This window comes from Heloderma suspectum, chromosome 16 (genome assembly GCF_057233095.1).
Source record: "Heloderma suspectum isolate Gila_16-S chromosome 16, 16-S_ref, whole genome shotgun sequence".
Classification (NCBI taxonomy): domain Eukaryota; kingdom Metazoa; phylum Chordata; class Lepidosauria; order Squamata; family Helodermatidae; genus Heloderma; species Heloderma suspectum.
In genome coordinates this window covers 1,633,040-1,652,823 of record NC_139473.1, presented here as the reverse complement: position 1 = coordinate 1,652,823, position 19,784 = coordinate 1,633,040, and the positions used below count along the sequence as shown (strand labels likewise).

The window sequence follows — 19,784 nt, the reverse complement described above, 5'->3', positions numbered from 1 at the left end:
AGCGTTCTTTCAGTCAGGGATCGCCCTTTGAGCTCGTTGATTGGGCGAACCCGCTGCCGCTCAGCTGTCCGTCGCGTCTGATTGGGGTGCTGGCGTTCGACTCGCTCTTCGACGTCCTGAGCATCGCCCCAAGCTGTGCTGGTCGGGGGAGACTTCCGGGAGAGAGGATGGCGGCCGAGGTCGGCGCCGTTGCAGCGCTGGATGCGGCAGGTGCGGGGCTGCGGGAGGAGGGACGGGGACCCAGGCGTCCGAGCCCTTTGCTGCCATGGCTAGAGGGACCCAGGCACCCAGGCGCTTAATTCACTTCCAGCGCAATCCGGATTCACTCCCAATGCAATTCGAATTAGCGGCTTTCTAATTAGCACGGTCCGGATTCTCGCGCAGCTTTGATTTGCTGTCGCCCCGGAACCTGTTTTCAGCACAGGGCCCCCTCCTATACTGTATATCCCTCCCACACATCATTTGGGCGTGGGACACAAAACTCCTGCAAAGAAGAAACATCTGAGCAGTGTAACAAGATAACAAATTAAGAGAAAAAGGAAACCGACTGGAACGCACCGAGCAGCATCCAGTGTTAGTCCTACATAGAGCAGGCCCATTTCAGTAGGACTAGCACTGGACACGGCCCACTGACTGCAGTCCTTGGCGTACAGCAGCATAAACCAGCCTTCCCCAGTCTGGTGCCTGCCAGATGTGTTAGATTGCAACTCCCATCATTCCCAGCCAGCATGGCCAATGGGCTTTAAGTAGGCATCTTTCCCAGCCCTACCTGGAGATGCTGGGGACAGAACCTGAGACTTGTTGCTGTCGTTGGGGCTCTACCACTGAGCCTTCCCCTTTAAAATGAAGTAAGGTTCCAGCCCTCATGGTTCTGAGCAAAGGGCTGATTTAAATAGGAAGCTGCCATATTTCGACTCAGCCCCTTGGTCCATGTACCTCAGTGTTGTCTACGCTGACCAGTAGCAGCTCTTGGGGGCTTCAGGCAAGGATTGTTCCCAGCCCTCCCTGGGGATGCTGCTGGAGACTGAACCCGGGACCTTCTGCGTGCAAAGCAGGGTCTTTTCCAGTCCACTCTGGAGACTCTCCTTCCGTCCTTTCTTCCTTCCCTTCTGTGTCTGTGCAGAGAAGGCCCGAGGGAAGTACGCCGCGCTGTCCTTCGCCGTGATCGCCATTGTGGTGGGGCTGCCGCTGTGGTGGAAAACAACGGAGACGTACCGCGCCGCGCTGCCATACTCAGAGATTGCCGAGCTGGACACTCTCCTGGTTAGAACAAGGCCCTCTGCACAGCCACCCCACCCTGCTGAGAGCACACCTAGGCAAAACTGCCTCTCGGGAAACACTAGATAGAGAATGGGTAGAACCTTTAGCTTCCGAGGCAGTCTACCCCTAAATACCAGCTTCTGGGGAACAACAGCAGAAGTTGCCATCCTAAGAACATCAGAAGAGCCCTGGATCAGACCCAAGGCCTTATCTAGTTGAGCGTTCTGTTCACACGGTGGCTGCCCAACTGCCTGCGGGAAGCCCACAGGTCAGGTGTGTCTTGCTTCTGAACTTCCTGTTGAGGCATTGGACTGGCCTCAGTCAGAAACAGGATACTCAGAGAACTCTCCATTTTGAGTTGAAGCTATGGTTAGTGAACAAGCCAGGATTGCTGACTAGGGTTTGATCCTGGCTTGTTAGAGCTAACCATATCACCCATATCAGCCTGCTTCGAGCAACTGAGACCTTTCTTACTTGCCCACCTTTGCGGGCAGTTAGTACATGAGAGAGGGCCTTTTCTGCAGTGGCTCCACACCTCTGGAATGGGCTGTCAGTCGAGGGTCCACCCAGCCCCAATGTTACAGGCTTTCAGGAAGGCTCTGAAAACCTCCTGCTCTGGCTGTCTCTGGACTATCTGTGTGTGCTTTTATTGTTTTATCAGTGGTTGTTTTTATGAAATGGTATGCGTCTATTTTGTGGTTGCAAGCTGCCTTGGGAAGCTTCTTGCCCTGAAAGGCAGGCTAGAAATAAGTTAAATAAATAACAAGGAAACCATGGTCAGAGCCGGCTAGCGTCCCCCCAAGTCTGGGCAAGCTGGTTAGCCTGAAATAAACCAGGGGGGCTTTCGTCCTCTTCTGCCTGGCGTGCGCCAGAGGCTGGCGCACATGGCTCTAAACCCCGGGCTTTGCTTTATGTCGGCATTGAGCCAGAGTGGGTCTGGGTGGCTCAGAAGGGGGCTTGTGGCTTTCACGGCCCTGCTAATGCGCCATCCCCATTTCAGTTCCAGCTGACGGTGCCCGTGTCAGTGGTCTTTGCCAGTGGGGTTCTGCGGGGGGACCAGGAGCGCAAACTCCCGTTCAGGAGCACGCAGGAGGCGGAGATCCCCTTGAACTGTGAGTCGGGGGTCACTAGCCACCTTGCCCACGCTGCTTCAGGGGGCGGGGGCTTTGTGTGTGAACGTGCGCCGCTCAGCATGAGCACTCTCCGCCCGAAGACCCTGCTGCGTGTCAGGCGGTGCGCACATTCCGTCCATGGCGGGTCCGAGGCTGTGCCACTCGGCGCTCTGCGCTTGCTGAGGAGCGAGCGTGCCGCTGTGCTCCTGGCCGGCGTCCGAGCACCTCTTTATTCCGGGGCCGGCCCCCTCCATCCCAAGAGCCGAAGCCCATTCTGGAGAAGCTCTGGGGGGCCGGATTCCCCTGGTGGGCGGGGCCAAGGAAAAGCAGGTGGGGCCAAAATATTGAGAGCCCCAGGATGTTTTGGCTTAACGCTCGTCCTGCCAGTCATTTCAGCCTTTGGGATGGGGGGGAAGCTGGAAAAGGTGGGACACCGCCAGGGCTCGGCAGTCAGGGCTAAGGGAAGGGGCCGTGACCCTCCAGGGAACCCCGGGGGCTGGACAGATGCCTCAAGCGGGCTGGATTTGCACCATGTACCTGAGGCTCAGCACCTCTGCATTGTTTATTTAACCACATTTACGCCATGACTTTCTCTCCAGGGAGCTCAAGGTGGCACACACGGCCCTCCCTTTTAGCCTTGCAACAGCCCTGTGAGGTAGGGGAGGCTGAGAGAAGGCAACTGGGCCGCGGCTGCCCTCTGAGAGCTGCACAGCTGAGCAGGGATGTGAACCGGCTTTCCCAGGTCTTGGCCGCACTCTTGGCGGCTGTGCGCCACCAGCTCCCAGTTCCACCAGGACATCAGCTCTGATGGGCGTGGGCAGAATGGGGGGGGTTAAGTCTTGCTGAGGGGGCAGCCCAGGGCCATGTCTGAGCGTGCGCCTCGTGTCCTCCCTTTGTGTCCTTCGTCCCGCTGCCTCAGCCAAGACCAGCGTGACGTCCCGCTACGAGGTCTCCTTCCGCCGTGCCACACCTCAGGAGGAGGCGATCCTGTCCCAGGCCTCCGTCCGAGGTGATGGCCCTGAGGAGGCACCAAAGGAGGGGAGGGCGGCCGGGGGGAGCAAACAGAAGGTTCTGGCATAGCGCTGTTTGCATGTGTGTGGGGAAGGGATGCAAGCTGGCCATCTTGTGTTGTCTGGCAAGGGATGAGCAAGGCTTTTGGACTACAACTCCGACAATCCCTTGCCGTTGGCCATGCTGGCTAGGGCTGACGGGAGTTGTAATCCCAAGCACTGGCCGGGCCCTCGGTTCCTGCATTTTCCTTGCATTTGAGGGCGGTGGGGCACTTGCTGGTCTGCCGAAGCTCCCTCCTGGCCACGGGGCAGGGGCATGATGGGGCGGGGGGGCCGTCCCTATGCAGGAATCCTTTAGCATGAAGGGGTCCCTGGGTGATGGGAGGAGGCGTGCTTGTCACAAGACAGGCCCAGCGATGTGGGGGGTCGTGTTTGCCTCGGGATAGCAATGGGGGGCCTCCCTGGAGCTTCACCCCTTCTTCTCGCTCCAGAGGTAGACAACAGGCTGCTTACCACAGACGGGATGCTGGCGGGCTCGCTGACGGCCTACGTGATCCCGCACAGCTCTCTCCTCCTGCCACAGGTACGTGCCTCCTAGCCCTCTGCCCACCCCAAGCCCCTCTCCAGTCCCTCTGGAAATGCCTCACCTCTGCTCTGGCATCAACTCCAGGGCTTGGATGTGGTGGGGCCCCCAAGACATGGGTGCAGAACCTCTGGCCCATGGGCCAAATCTGGCCCACCTGCGGTCCCAGTCCGAGAAGGCCCCCCCCTTCTCCTGTCCCCCCCGCCCCCGGTGGTTTCCTGGCTTTCGTGCAGTCTTTCCCCAGGCTCGGTGTGTGTGCGTCTGTTCCAGGGCCAAAGGCAAAAAAAATACCAGGATATTGTAGCTTAGAGCTCTTCGCTTTTAGAATGCGGGGGAAAGCTGCACAGAATTCGGCAGGCCACCAACCGACCAGTGGTTCGGGAAAGGGGCAGGCTGTCTGGCGAACTTTGGAAGGCTGGGTTTGGCCCCCGTGCCAAATGAATGCGCACGGCCACCTGCCATTCTGGGTCAACTGCGGACTGCAGCGCAGAAGCCAGGCGCCCCCTCCCGCTGTCCGTCTCCCCCCCTGCAGGAGGCTGTCGTGTACCTCGGCAAGCGGCGCCACGCTGTGCTCAGGGCCCCTCGGGGCGCGGAAGACGTGCTGGCGTCCGTGGCCGCTCAAGTGCAGCAGTTGGCGCGGGCCATGTCGTTCACTCCCGACTCCGTGGCAGAAGCGCTCGCTGACCGCGTCCCCATCGGCCTGCCAGGCGCTGAGTGGAAGCGCCCGTTCAAGTCTAGCCTGGGTAGGGCTGGCAGGGGAAGAGGCCCTGTCTGGGGACCAGCAGGGCCTGTGGGATGGGGTGGAGGGGTGGCCGTTTCAGGGCGGATCGTGCTTCTCTGTTAGACCAGACCTTCCAGTTTCCATACTGGAATTTCTCACCGATTTGCCTTCTGGAAAATGACTGTTTTCTAACCAGCCCTGCCCACCACGGCAGCCATTTTATGAGTAGGCAAGTGTCTCCCCATGGCAGCCATTTTGTGAGAGCACCCACAACACTCTAAAAATTCCAGCTATCCCCACTGACCCAAAAAGCTTAGGGATCTGTGATGTTGATACCTCTTCCCTCCGCCGAGGATCTCGGGAGGGCATGCACAGTTCTCTCTCCCCACCCCCTCCATGTTATCCTCACAACAACCCTGTGAGGTAGGTTAGGCTGAGAGATAGATGATCAGAGGACTGGATGATTAGGGGACTGGAAACAAAGATGATCAGGGGATTGGAAACAAGGCCCTATGAAGAGAGACTGAAAGAACTGGGCATGTTTAGCCTCGAGAAGAGAAGATGGAGGGGAGATAGGATAGCGCTCTTCAAGTCCTTGAAAGGCTGTCTCAGAGAGGAAGGCCAGGATCTCTTCTCCATCATCCCAGAGCTCAGGACATGGGATCGTGGGCTCAAGTGACAGGAAGCCGGAAACTTCCTGACTGTTAGAGCAATACAACAATGGAACCAACTACCTAGGGAGGCGGTGGGCTCTCCCAGGCTGGAGGCGTTCATGACGAGGCTGGACAGCCACTTGTCGGGGATGCTCTGACTTGGACTCCTGCACTGAGCAGGGGGTTGGACTCCATGGCCTTGTAGGCCCCTTCCAGCCCTACTGTTCTTTGATTCTGTGATTCTGTAGCGACTGGCGCAAGGCCACCCAGTCAGGATTTGAAACTGGGTCCCTCCAATCCAAGTCCAGCTGTCTAACGCGGAGGTTTGCAACTTCTGGTACTCCGGCCATTTTAGCCTGCGACTCCCATAATCCCTCACCATAAACTTTGCTGACTAGGGCTGATGGGAGTTGCTGGCCAAAGCATCTGGAGGTCCACAAGTGGCCCAGCCCTGCTCTAACCACTACAGCATACTGTCTCTGTTAAGCAGGATGACATTTGGTCGTTGTTGCTCTCGGATGCTTGACAGCCTCTGAGAGCCGCTGAAATGCTTAGGGCAGAATGTCACACTTGGTAGTTGAGTGGCAAATTCCATGAGTTTGCTTTCCAAAGGTGAGTGGAATTTGGAATTGCCTCAACCCTTCCCCACTGCAGGGTATGAGATCACCTTCAGCTTGCTGAACCCCGACCCAAAATCCCACAGCGTCCACTGGGACATCGAGGGGGCCATCCGGCACTACGTGAAGCCCCTGCTGGAAAAGCTGAGCTCGGTGGCAGAGTTCTCCGTGGACTCGCAAGTGAGCATGGGGGGCGAGAGGCCTGGCGGGAGGCAGCGCCATGTCCAGCTAGACAGGCTCATTTTCGCTTTTCCCTCCCCCCCTCAGATCCTCTACTACGCCCCGCTGGGGGTCACGCCCCGCTTCGACGCCCCCTCCTCTAGCTACATCCTGAGCGCCCACAGCCTCCCGCACGTCATTAACCCCGTGGAGGCCCGGCTGGGTGAGTACCGCGCCCGCTCGACCCGAGGGCCGGTGGGAGGGGGCTCTGCGCCTTGTTTCCACCAAGGAGATCCTTCGGTTGTGATCCCAGAAGCCCTTGCTTCCCTCAGCACAGAGTTCTGCGAAGGTTTTGGTTCCCTCTCAAACTGGGGGTGCCTCCTCCCTCCGGCGTGAGGCTGGTGCTGTTGTGGCTGCAGGAGGATACACGCTGGGAGAATGGGTTCGCTGTTAGTATATCGGGCTGCTGGGGGCTGGTCTTTACGCATTCATCTGAAGTATCCCTTAACCCTCTGCTCAGATGGAAATGGCTCCCGGAGTGGCTTCCAGTCAGTCAGGAGAACGGGACAGTCCCTGCCCCGCAGGTCTTACAGTCTAAAGAAGACAAGACATAAAAGGGGTGGGGAGGGGAGAGGGAAAAATTACGTTGACTGGCTTTGAGTGTGTGGGCAGCACCAGCTGGCTTACCGGTTACTTTCAGCTCTAGTCCAGCTTCCCCCAGTATGGACTACCGTGCCCATCGTCCCTCTCTCTCGGCTGGTGCTTGCTTTTTCCTGGCCATCTCTGTTTCTGGCTTCCTACCAAGGTGTGCGTCTGTCTCTCTCCGTGCAGGTTCCAGCGCCGCCTCACTCTACCCTGTGCTCAACTTCCTCCTCTACGTGCCGGAGCGCTCGCATTCGCCTCTCTACATCAAGGGCAAGGACGGGGCGGCCGTGCCCAGCAACGCTTTCCACAGCCCCCGCTGGGGCGGGATCATGGTGAGGGGGCTCCTCCCATGTATTTAACCCCCCCAACATATCTGCATGTCGGGACAATGCTTTTTGGGGAGCCCTTGCGTGGGTGGGTTGGTGCATGCCACCCCCCCTCAACTAGTCTTACACTTGGGTATTTTATCATGTTGTGATTTTGGTTTCCATTGTTGTGACATGCCCAGAGAGCTTCGGCTATTGGTGGGGGGTATGGAAACGCAATAAATAAATAAATAGACAGGGACGGACAGTTCGGCCTGCTTCAAGTCCGTCTCCCTTTTGCGCCCATTCGCTCCTGAGCCTGCGATGTCCTGTTTCTGTGTTAATCTCCAATTATTATTTTTTTAAAGATCTACATTGCAATTCGCATTTAAGCACACATTCTGAAAGGCAGTTTGAGACGTTTGTCTGGCTCTGTGGAGCTGGTAGCTGCGCCGTGGCCTGTGCGGAAGTGCGAAACATGAGGGAGGTGCCCATTCCAGCGCTCATGTTGGGCCTGTCCCAATCACCGCCCCCTCCCAGCCCACTGCTCCCGTGCAGGGACTGGTGTGCCTCACTCCGTGCAGGCCAGTTCGCATCGGGACCCACGAGGGAGCCCTCTGGACGCATCCCCTGCAACTCTCTCTCTCCCCAGGTGTACAACGTCGAGCCTGAGGCTGCCAGTGAGACCTCCCTGCCCAGGCAGGTGGACATTGACATGGTGCAAGTGATGGGGGTCTTCCTGGCCCAGCTGCGGTGAGCCCTGAGGACCATAGGGTGGGGAGGGACCCCGGAGGCTGTTGAGTCCAGTGCCCTGCCAAGGGCACTGCGCTATCCTTGATCACTGTCCATCCAGCTTCTGCCTAAAAAGCTCGAGAAGAAGAATAGACCCCTAGAGTTGGGCTGAGCCTTGGAGGCATCTCCCCCGACCGCCTGCTCCATGCAGGAAATCTGGGGCTGGAGCCCCCGGCACTTGGCTGCCCAGCCTCTCTGCTTCAAGACCTCCACCGAGGGAGAGCCAGCCCACCTACCCACTAGGCCATTGGCTCCACTGCCAGACTGGCCTTCCCATCAAGGCATTCCTCCTGATGTTCAGCTGAAATCTCCCCACCTGCAACTGAAGCCCACCAGATCTAGTGCTGTCCCCTGGGATGGCAGCAGAGAACAGGTCTTTATGCTCTTTTCTGTGGCAGCCCTTTGGGTACTTGAAGAGGGCAAGCATGTCCCCCCTAAATCTTCTCTTCTCCAAGCTAAACATTATTGCCTACATCAGCCTCTCCCAGTGGGGCCCCTCCAGATATGTTCATAGAATCATGGAATAGTAGGGTTGGGAGGGGCCTACAAGGCCATTGAGTCCAACCCCCTGCTCAGTGCAGGAGTCCAAGTCAGAGCATCCCTGGCAAGTGGCTGTCCAGCCTCGTCTTGAATGCCTCCAGTGTGGGAGAGCCCACCGCCTCCCCAGGGAATTGGTTCCATTGTCGTATTGCTCTAACAGTCAGGAAGTTTTTCCTGATGTTCAGCCGGAATCTGGCTTCCTGTCACTTGAGCCCATGATTCCGTGTCCTGAGCTCTGGGATGATGGAGAAGAGATTCTGGCCTTCCTCTCTGTGACAGTCTTTCAAGTCCTTGAAGAGCACTATCATATCTCCCCTCAGTCTTCTCTTCTCAAGGCTAAACATGCCCAGTTCCTTCAGTCTCTCCTCATAGGGCCTTGTTTCCAGTGCCCTGATCATCTTTCTTGCCCTCCTCTGAACCCTCTCCAGCTTGTCTGCATCCTTCTTCAAGTGCAGTGCCCAGAACTGGACACAGTACTCCAGATGAGGCCTAACCAGTGCTGAGTAGAGGGGAACTAGTTCTTCCTGGGATTTGGAAGCTATGCTTCTATTAATGTTGGACTACAACTTCCATCACACTAGCTGGGGCTAATGGGAGGAGTAGTTGAAAATGTCTGGAGCCTGCCCCATTGGGGAAAGCCGACCTGTATTCTCATAGCACTGGCTGGCATGCTTGGGGAGGAACCGGGGAAGCCCCCTGCACACACACCCTCCACCTCTCTCTCTCCTGCTCCTGAGCTTGTATTTCTATGTAGGACAAGTCTATACTTGCTTTAGGAGCTTTGAGTGACCGAATTTCATTCCAGCTCCCTGAGGGAGAAGAAAAGGGGATGCAGGTGGTCCCATTTCAGCTGTGCTGCATAGATTTCCCCAGCTTCATAATGAATCTTTCAAACAAACTTGCTCTGTGTGTCTCTGCTTGAGTTTCTGCTCCCTTTCCTTTCTTCCCAATGCGGAGTTCTGTGAAACCCCAAAGCTTGCATCTTTCTGTATCAGCCTATGTTGGCCTATTATTTATTTTATTATTTCTTAGCAGTATTTCCATACCGCTTCTCATTGGAGAAATCCCGAAGCCATACAAAGGAATCCAAAAAATGCAGAAAAGTGTGATAATAGACTAGGTTGGTTCAAAGAAAGCACTGCTTGTGGTGGGGAAAGCCAGAGTAAACAAGATTTCAGTAAATGCCTTAAACATGCCACTGTTGAGCCTGGACGTACCTCAGAGGGGCTACCACAGAGAAGGCCTAGCAAAACAGGATGGTGTCACCTGCATTGTTGTCTCTGTTGAAGAGGGTTTTTTGTACCTGCTGCAAAGCTTCCAGGTTGATCCCGAGAGGCTCCAGCCCCTCCTGCAAGCACCTCTGTGGGGCATGCCCACGGGCTCCGCTGCCAAGTAATGCTCTTGCTTGCCGCAACTCCCCTCCACCTAGGCTGCTGTTGGGGATCTCTCCGGGGCCACTGCCAGAGGGCACCCTGCTGGGAAACCCCGGGACCGAAGGCCTCTCCGACTGGGAGCTGGACCGCCTGCTGTGGGCCCGGACGGTGGAGAACGTGGCCACTGTGGCCACCACCCTGACCTCGCTGGCTCAGCTGCTGGAGAAGATTGGCAACATCGTGATCAAGGACGACGTGGCCTTGGAGGTGCGGGGCCGCAAGGGAGGTGGGGCGGCCCGTGCTGCATCTCTTCCCCTGGCCGCCGAGGTGGCTGCGCACCGCTTCTCTGCGCCAGCCCTCTCGCCGCCTGGGGCCCTCCACATCTATCGCACAGCTGCTCCCAGCATTCCTAACCCTTGGCCAGGCCAGCTGGGGCCCATAGGTGCTGAAGTTCATCCCCCAGCCAGCATGGCCAGGGGTCAGCAGGCAGGGAAAGCTGAAATAACACCAGTGCTAATAATACTGTGCTGGAGCATCTGCTGCGCACGCGGGGCGTGCGCGGGGCCCTCACAGCTTCGCCTGCGCCTGTTGGGGAAGCGCTCAGCCTGCTCCCAGCTGGGGGGGATGTGCCACGGACGAGGCCTCCCTCTGCTGGGCCTGCGTGGCATCGCTGTCCCGTGGAACCCGTGCAGAAGTTGCCCATTCTTAGCATCTGGCAGCTGAGAGCCAAGCAAGTCCCGAGCGAAGAAAGCCCTGTGACTGAAGCAGAGCTGCGGCAAAATAGCAACACCCCTTTGAAAGGCTGCTTCCTGTCCCCCAGAAACTAGCTCTCCTACTTTTTAAAAGAAAGGAATGGCGTACGGTGACCAGGGCACGGTGTCTCTCGGAAATATTCCACAGTCTAGTCTTAGCAGCCTTACGATCGTGGACGGCTGTGCGTCTTCGTTACCGCCCCTGTTTTGACCCAGGTGTACCGCGCCGTGGACTCGGCCCAGAAGGCGATGCTGGAGCTGGAACAAGGCCACCTGGACTCCGCCTTCCAGGCCAGCAAGGCGGCAGTCACCTCCTCGGAGCAGGCCTTTTTCGACCCTTCCCTCCTGCACCTCCTCTACTTCCCCGACGACCAGAAATTTGCCATCTACATCCCCCTCTTCCTCCCCATGGCCGTCCCCATCCTGCTCTCGCTGGTGAAGATCTTCCGGGAGAGCAGGCGGAGCAAGAAGGTGCTAGCCAAGATGGACTGAACTGAGGCCCCCTTCTCCTGCCGCTGATGGAGGACAGCTCGTGAGGGTGATGGGAGGGAGAGTGGAGCAGGACAGCTGGACTTCAGATACAGCGCACCGCCTTCCTGGGACAGTAACGCCAGTCTTCCACAGAACTGAGAAGGGGAGAGCAAATACTTGGGGGGGAGGGGGGCAGTCTGCCGCTGGGGCCCTTGTGGGGGTCCTCCATGGGAAGTAAGGGAAGCCACTGAGTCTGTGGTGGGTAGTGGGGTCCTTCCCAGCTAAAGAGGAGTGTTACGCCATGTTGTCCACCCCACCCCTGGCCTGTTCGGAAGGTGCTTTAAAATAAAGGTGTTCCCCTGTTATGGGAGCAAGTGTTGGAATAATGTGGTGGGAATCATCTCATTAATTTGAAGCACTTTTGTCCCGCTCCTCTGCCAAAAAGGTCCCCTGGAACGGCCATCCTACAACCAATAAAAACAAGACGGTCCCTGCCTGCAGGCTTACAATCTAAAAAAAAAAAAGACCGTCACACAAGGACAATGGGAAGGGGGGAGAGGACAAATGTCACCGGCTGTGCTTTCTTGTAGTTCTTGGTCTCTTGCAAGGGCGGGAGAGGCTGAGCCTGGCTCTTTGGCCCTGACCCTCTGCAGAAAGGTTGGGTGGCAGCATAATCCGCTCCGCTCTTGTTGACGATGGGGGAATAGGGAGGGACCCCCCACTTTCCGCCTGCTGCAGTGCACCTTGGATATTCAGTAAAATTCCAATTGGCTCGAAGAGCTGGAGGTCTCCTGTAGTGCTGGTGTTCTTGGGTGAGCGAGGAGAAGCTGTTAATGTGCGTGGAGTTCAGGGGTGACGCAGTCAGTGTATCGGCGTTCACCTCTTTTTAAAAATAAAATGTTAAAAAACCATGTGCACTCCAGTGTGATGGAGGGGGGCACGCAGCCTCCACAAAACGTAAGACTGTACTTTCTTTAAAAATGGAGAAGAGGGCTCGTGTTTGCTGTTCTACTAAGAAAAATTTAAAACGGATTCCCTCCCGGACATGTGCACAAAAAGCTCTGAGGGGTCCTGTACTAGAGTTGTAGAGCGGGGCCCCCAAAACATGAGGATGTCTTTTAAAAGCCACATAAATTAACATCAGAAAGATAGCTACACTTGTCCATGAGGAAAAAATAATCCAAACTCCACAGTTGGGCAACTCCTTTCATTAGGGTCAACCAAAAAACCCCAAAATATCGTGCAAGCTTCTGGGTTCTCCAGAACTCTTCCTCAGACTAGCCCAGCCTTCCCCAGTTTATTTTATCTAATTAATTTATTATATTTGTAAACCACCCAATAACACATGTTCTCCAGCCTGGTGTGGTTGGGACTACAGCTTCTGTGGCTGATTGGGGGATGCTGGGACTTGTAGTCTGGGGACATCTGGGGGCTGCCAGAATTGGGGGAAGGTTATTTAGACCCACGGTAGTATCAAATGTTAGCCCTACTTAGAGTAGAGCCACTGAAAGGAATGAGACTTAAGTTAGTCACAAGTAACAAGTCCCATTCATGTCAATGGGTCTACTTTAAGTAGGGCTAACAAATGGAGGTTGCAGACTGAGCGAATTAAGGCACTGGTGGTTGTTGCTGGTCTCTGGGCTGGGATTCTTTGGAAAAGGTTCAGGGTGCTCTGCGCCATTCCAGGATGTGGGGTTCTTTTGGGGGCGGCGGGGGGGGAGCGTGATTGGTAAAGATCAGTTGCATTGCTTACACCTGCTTGTGCCACAAGGAAAAGCGAACAGCTGCAGCTCTCCTGGCAGTCGACTCCATTAACACATTCACAGGGAGGATTGGGGGGCCGGAGAGAGCTCTGTGACAAGAGCTTTGGCTATTGGGCGGTATAGAAAGGAAAATAAATAAATGTGCCCAGTTGGTGTACCGGACAGGTGAGTCAGTGAAAATACATGAAAAACATGCACAAATGCACATGCTGTAGCCCCAAATCCCTCACTCTTCCGAGTCCCCTGGACTGCAAGGAGGTCCAATCAGTCCATCCTAAAGGAATTAACCCTGAGTGCTCCTTGGAAGGACAGATACTGAAGCTGAAGCTGAAATATTTTGGCCACCTGATGCGAAGAGAAAACTCCCTGGAAAAGACCCTGATGCTGGGAAAGACTGAAGGCAAAAGGAGGAGGGGATGGCAGAGGGTGAGATGGCTGGATAGCATCACCGATGCAATGGATATGGACTTGAGCACGCTCTGGGAGAGAGCGCAGGACAGGAAGGCCTGGCGTGCTGTGGTCCACGGGGTCATGAAGAGTCAGACACGACTGAATGACAAGATATGCACTGGATCCCAGCAGTGGGTTCAGTCTGTGATGGCGAGATCTCCGGCTTCTATCCCTTTCTGTTGCTTCATCAGAACCACTTAAGGAACTTTTTTTTTTTCTCATGGGAGGCAGCTGAGAATATCTGGCTGCTTGAATCCCTCTCCAAAGGCGTGCTATCTCATGAAAGGATGTAGAAGCAACCAATTGAATTGAGCTGGTGACCTGTGGAAAAGGGCGGCCAGGTTCATGAAGAAAGAGATCGCAAATGGGTGAGTGGCACATGCTCACCTTATAGTGTGTCAAACCACTGGTCTGTTTAGGACAGATTGCCTACTGCCAGGACAGGTGTGCGACATTTCGCTGCCTTGGGTGGAGCAGCAAATGGCGCCCCGCCCCCCCTCAAGGCGCATGGGACCCAAATGTAGCCAAGTTATTTTGGAGCACGAGTCAGAGAATCCCACGAATAGATCTCCCATGTCTCGCAGTAAAAATACAATAATCAAGGAACTATTTGCTGTCCCTTTTAAGTCAGCTGCCTGAAGTGTCCACTTCACTCTGCCTTGTGGTAGGGCCGGCCCTGCCTACAACACTGACTGGCCGTAACTCCCATATGTGCCTACCCGGACCTTAAGATCATCCTCAGTGGCCCCTCTCCGTGAGCCCTTGCCAAAGGAAGTGAGGCAGGTGGCTACTCGGAGGAGGGCCTTTTCTGCTGTGGCACCCCAGCTGTGGAATGAGCTCCCTAGTGAGGTTCGCCTGGCACCTACACTGTATTCTTTCTGGCGCCAGGTGAAGACCTTTTTATTTTCCCAGGCACTTTAGCATTTTAGCTTTCTAGATTTTAGCTTTGCTGTTTTAAATCTGTATTTTAAATCCCTGCATTGCTGATAGGTTTTATTCTGGGTGTATTGTTGTACTGTGGTTTTAATGTTTTATATATTTTATATTGTTTTACTGTGAGCTCTTTGGTTTTAATTTTTATGAACTGCCCAGAGAACTTTGGCTATTGGGCAGTATAGAAATGAAATGAATAAATACATAACTCTCCAAGATTTCTGGACCACATCAGAAGAGCCCTGCTGGGTCAGACCCAGGGTCCATCTCGTCCAGCATTCTGTTCACAGTGGCCAACCAGCTGCCCACGGGAAACCCGCAAGCAGGACAGGGGTACAGCAACACCCTCCTGCCCATGTTCCCCAGCAACTGGTGCACATAGGCTCACTGCCTCTGAGACTGGAGGTGGCATACAGCCTCCACTATCGTAACAACGGTACACAAATCTGTGGTGCGACCACACTTGGGATAGCATGTGCGATTCTGGTAGCCGCACCTCCAAAAGGGCATCGTAGAGCTGGAAAAGGGCAACTAAGACGATCAAGGGGCTGGAGCAACACCCCTATGAGGGGAGGTCCCACTGTTCGGGGCTCTTTAGCTCTGGGGGAAGAGGCGAGTCATGGGTGTGGGGAACGTGCCAGAGGTGTGTAAACTGATGCATGGTGTGGGGGAGCTGCAGGCTCATCCCATGAAAGTGACGGGCGGGAGATTCAGTCCAGAAAAGAGGAAGGAACTGCGGAACTTGCTGTCGCGTGATGTAGCAATGGCCGCCAGCTGGGATGGCTTTGAAAGGATGTTGGACAAATTCCCAGACGAGGCTCTCTGCATGCAGAGATTGCCTTTCTCTGAGGTACCAGTGGCTGGGAGCCTGTTCTTCGAGGCGCTGCATTGGCCCATGTGGGAATGGGGAAGATTGACTTAGGGTGCAATCCTATGCATGTTTAGACAGGAAAAAAAGCCTACAACTCCCAGCATGCCCCAGCCAGCCATGCTGGCTGGGGCATGCTGGGAGTTGTAGTACTGTTTTCTGTCTAAACATGCATAGAATCATAGAATAGTAGGGTTGGAAGGGGCCTACAAGGCCATCGAGTCCAACCCCCTGCTCAGTGCAGGAATCCAAGTCAGAGCATCCCTGACAGATGGCTGTGCAGCCTCGTCTTGAAGGCCTCCAGTGTGGGAGAGCCCACTGCCTCCCCAGGGAATTGGTTCCATTGTTGTATTGCTCTTACAGTCAGGAAGTTTTTCCTGATGTTCAGCCGGAATCTGGCTTCCTGTCACTTGAGCCCATGATTCCGTGTCCTGCACTCTGGAATGATGGAGAAGAGATCCTGGCCTTCCTCTCTGTGACAACCTTTCAAGTACTTGAAGAGTGCTATCCTGTCTCCCCTCAGTCTTCTCTTCTCAAGGCTAAACAGGTCCAGTTCTTTCAGTCTCTCTTCATAGGGCTTTGTTTCCAGTCCCCTGATCATCTTTGTTGCCCTCCTCTGAACCCTCTCCAGTTTGTCTGCATCCTTCCTAAAGTGTGGTGCCCAGAACTGGACACAGTACTCCAGACAAGGCTTAACCAGTGCTGAGTAGAGGGGAACTAGTACTTCCCGGGATTTGGAAGCTATGCTTCTATTAATGCAGCCCCAAATAGCATTGGCCTTTTTTGCAGCCACATCACATTGTTGGCTCATATTCAGCTTGTGATCGACAACAATTCCAAGATCCTTCTCACTTGTAGTGTTGTTGAGCCACGTATCCCCCATCTTGTAACTGTGCATTTGGTTTCTTTTTCCTAGGTGCAGAACTTGGCATTTCTCCCTATTCAATGTCATTCTGTTGTTTTCTGCCCAGTGCTCCAGTCTATCAAGATCACTGAATTTTGTTTCTGTCTTCCAAAGTATTAGCTATCCCGCCCAATCTGGTGTCATCTGCAAATTGGATCAGCATTCGCTGCACCTCCTCCTCCAAGTCATTAATACAAATGTTGAAGAGCACTGGGCCCAGGACTGAGCCCTGCGGTACCCCACTCGTTACCTCTCCCCAGTTTGAGAAGGTCCCATTGATGAGCACTCTTTGAGTCCAATTCTGTAGCCCACTGTGGATCCACCGGATCGTTGTTTCATCTAGCCCACTTTGAGCTAGTTTGCTCATCAGGAGATCATGGGGCACTTTGTCGAAAGCTTTGCTGAAGTCGAGGTATATGATGTTTACAGCATTCCCACGGTCTACAAGGGAGGTGACTTGATCAAAAAATGAAATCAGATTCGTCTGGCAGGACTTGTTCTTGACAAATCCATGTTGGCTTGGAGTAATCATTGCATTGTTGTCAAGGTGCTTCCAGATGGATTGCTTTATCATCTGCCCCAGAATTTTCCCAGCTTTAGCCTTCCTGATGCCATCCCTGCAATTCTGTGCTACCCACCTGTACTCTTCCTTTGTTGCTTGGCCTTCTTTCCACTTCCTATATGGGTCCTTTTTTGTTTTCAGGTCATCCCTAAGCTTTTTGTGAAGCCACATTGGCTTCTTCTGTTGTCTTCCACCTTTTCTTCGTGTTGGAATTGTTTGTGATTGTGCCTTGAGAATTTCCTTTTTTAAAAGCTCCCACCCATCTTGGACTCCTTTTCTCGTTAGTGTCGCTTGCCATGGGACCTTCCTGATCATTGTTCTGAGTTGATTAAAATCAGCTTTCCTCAAATCCAGGCTAAGCGTTGGACTACACTCGGCTTTTGCTTCCCTTAGAACCAAGAACTCAAGTACAACATGGTCGCTTTCCCCCAGAGTTCCTGTAACTGCTACTTTATCCACTAAGTCATCTCTGTTGGTTAGGATCAAGTCAAGGATGGCCGATCCTCTAGTTCCATCCTCTACTTTCTGTAGGAGGAAGTTATCTGCTACACAAGTCAGGAATTTCCTGGAGGGGCCATGTTTTGCAGAATTTGTCTCCCAACAAATATTGGGGAAATTGAAGTCCCCCATTACTACATCATGCTTCCTTAAAACATTGGCTATTTGTTTTTCCTCGTCTTCTCCTTGATTGGGTGGCTGGTAGTAGACTCCGACCACCAGGTTCCTTTTATTCTTTGCTCCATTTATTTCAACCCAGATGCTCTCGATGGGGCTACCAAGCTCCTCCTCCTGTATTTCTGTGCAGAGACATGTGTTTTTCACATACAGTACAACCCCACCTCCCTTTCTGTTCCTCCTCTTCTTTTTGAACAAGTTATATCCTTCCATTGCTGTATTCCAGTCATGAGAGTCATCCCACCAAGTCTCAGTTATACCTATCAGGTCATAATTTCCCTCTTGTGTTAAGAGTTCAAGTTCGTTCTGTTTGTTTCCCATACTCTGGGCATTAGTATATAGACATCGAAGACCATGTGCTTCATAGTCTGGCTTTCTTCCTACATGTGTCTGAAGACTATTATTGGGCGCTATCAGAGCTGTTCTCTCCGTTGCAGTGCATGCGCCTACGTCCATTGTTACCCCCAACATTACACCTCCCTTCCCTGTAGGATTCATTTTAAAGCCCTCCTGATGAAGTTCTTCATGCTGTGGCCAAACACATTCTTCCCATCCTTCGTGAGGGGCAACCCGTCCCTTGCCAACAGCCCATCTTCCAGGAAGTATAGCCTGTGGTCCAAGAATCCAAATCTCTCTCGTCGGCACCACCTTCGTAGCCAGTCATTCACCTGGAGTATTTTTCGTTCCCTTTCTGTCCCTCTTCTAACTACTGGAAGGATGGATGAGAAAACTATCTGGGCCCCAAAGTTCTTGAGTTTCCTTCCCAGAGCTTCAGAGTCTGACGTGATCTCTTTGTAGCTCCGCTTGGCGGTGTCATTTGTTCCCACATGGATGAGAAGAAAGGGATCCCTGTCAGTGGGCTTTATGGGTGCAGGCAACCTTTCAGTCACATCTCTAATCCGTCCTCCCAGGAGACAACATACCTGGCGAGTCCACGGGTCTTCGCGACATACTTGGGTCTCGATCCCACGCAGCAAGGAGTCTCCCACTACTACCACTCTTCTCTTCTCCTTGTTGAAGGGCTGGGTTTCATCGCCTCTATTTGACTGACCTTCAGCCTCTTGCTCGCTCTCATGTAGGTTCCCCTGTGATTCTTCCTCTGCAGGCTGTCCTCCAGTCTCATCCGCAAGTACCTGGAATTGGTTCCACAGCACCACTGCTTCCACTGGTGCAGAGTGGCGTCTAGTTCCTCTTCTCCTAACTGTCACCCTTTTCCAAGGGGTATCCTCTACTCCATTTTTCTTCACCTCAGCATTTCCCACTGCCTCATCTTGCTGTTGCTCTTCAAGCTTCTGGTCTTCCCTTTGCTGCTGTAGTTCCCCTATTCTGTCCAAGAATTCTCCGTGTTCTCTTATTCCGGAGGGTCGACAGTCGCCGCTCCAGTCCGCTTACTTTTTCCTCCAGCAGCGTGATCAGCTTGCACTTGTTGCAGGTGTGGGCCATGTTGTTCTCAGGCAAGAAAGCGAACATGGCACAGGCCTTGCAGGCCACCACCACTGGAGAGTCCTGTCCTTCCATTGCCTCTTTTCCCGTTTTGTGTCTAGCTTTGTGATTGTTCTAGACTAGCCTGTGCCTGCTCCTCTACTCAGTAGAGGTTAAAAGCAGAGTCCCACTGGTGTGGAAGTGTGTGCTGCAAGACAAATAAATGAAAAAAAGTTAGTTAAAAAAAAAAATGTTAGGGGCCTCCCCCTTGACCTCCCCTGGCCAACTCCTGTTTGCTCCCCCTGTGCGCGCGCTCTGGTCTCTCGCTCTCTGGGAGCTTGCTTGCTTCTGTAGTCCCTGGACCAGCTGGACCAGCTTGCTTGGCTCTGCTGGGGGGCGGTAAACAGGATCGTGCCTTTAGCATATCTTTGCTCGGCTTCCTCTCTGCACCATACAGCAGACATGCAACACCAAGGGAGGAAGAGAAGGCCACCATGGATTAATTAACCACTGACCCGTTTCTCTTGCCATCCTCTAAGCACCCCAGGGCTGCACCGATCACTTCTAATCCATCCACCCTGATTTGATCTCCGCAACAACCCTGCAAGGTAGGCTGAGAGAGTGTGTGTGACTGGCCCGAGATCTCCCAGTGCGCTTCCTGCCTGAGTGGGGGTTTGAAGCCAAGTCCCCCAGGTCCTGGTGGTGCCTTGCAGGTGGTTGGTCTGCAAGTTCTATCATCCCCAGCCAGCACATCCTGCTGGCTGGGAGATAATGGAGCTTGTTGTCCAACCCATCTGGAGGCCATCAGGGTGGGGAAGACGTCTGGATTCTAAATCCCATCATGCAGAGGGCACTCTGTGCGTGGTCAGAGGCCATCTGGCTCCTTCACAATGGATGCCTTCGCCCTTCCTTTCGTGCCTCAGGGGCTGCGTGCCTTGCTCCTAACCAGTTCCTCATTATTAATCGATTCCTGTTTCGCATTATATTGCAGTTTATGCTTTTTAACGCCTGCCTTGTATTTCACATTTTTAACTGTGTTTTAAAATGACATACTAGCATTTTTAACTGGCTATAATCCGCCCAGAGCACAGTAGTTATTACGCAGATTAGAAATGTACGAAATAAATAAAAGAGTAACTAAATAAACCAATACTGCAATTACTTTTTAAATCTTCACAACAGCCCTGGGAGGTCGGGCAGGCTGCAGCGCGCCG

The 19,784-nt window shown here is 53.9% G+C and overlaps 1 protein-coding gene across 4 annotated transcripts; it reads left to right on the top strand.

Annotated features, from left to right (window-relative positions):
- The first annotated feature begins 157 nt into the window (after window positions 1–157).
- On the top strand, window positions 158–11,906 carry PIGS (phosphatidylinositol glycan anchor biosynthesis class S). 4 transcript variants are annotated; one of them, XM_084823027.1, is made up of 12 exons: window positions 158–210; window positions 1,124–1,263; window positions 2,261–2,372; window positions 3,292–3,381; window positions 3,874–3,965; window positions 4,498–4,708; window positions 5,994–6,136; window positions 6,224–6,338; window positions 6,947–7,092; window positions 7,718–7,818; window positions 9,827–10,037; window positions 10,739–11,906. In XM_084823027.1, the coding sequence occupies exons 1-12, from the start codon at window positions 168–170 to the stop codon at window positions 11,012–11,014; spliced, it is 1,680 nt and encodes a 559-aa protein (XP_084679153.1). In that variant the 5' UTR covers window positions 158–167; the 3' UTR covers window positions 11,015–11,906. The 4 variants fall into 4 exon arrangements, with proteins under 4 accessions (XP_084679153.1, XP_084679151.1, XP_084679152.1 ...); XM_084823025.1 differs by having other exon boundaries at window positions 4,291–4,708; XM_084823026.1 differs by lacking the exon at window positions 10,739–11,906 and having other exon boundaries at window positions 9,827–10,584.
- Window positions 11,907–19,784: the final 7,878 nt, after the last annotated feature.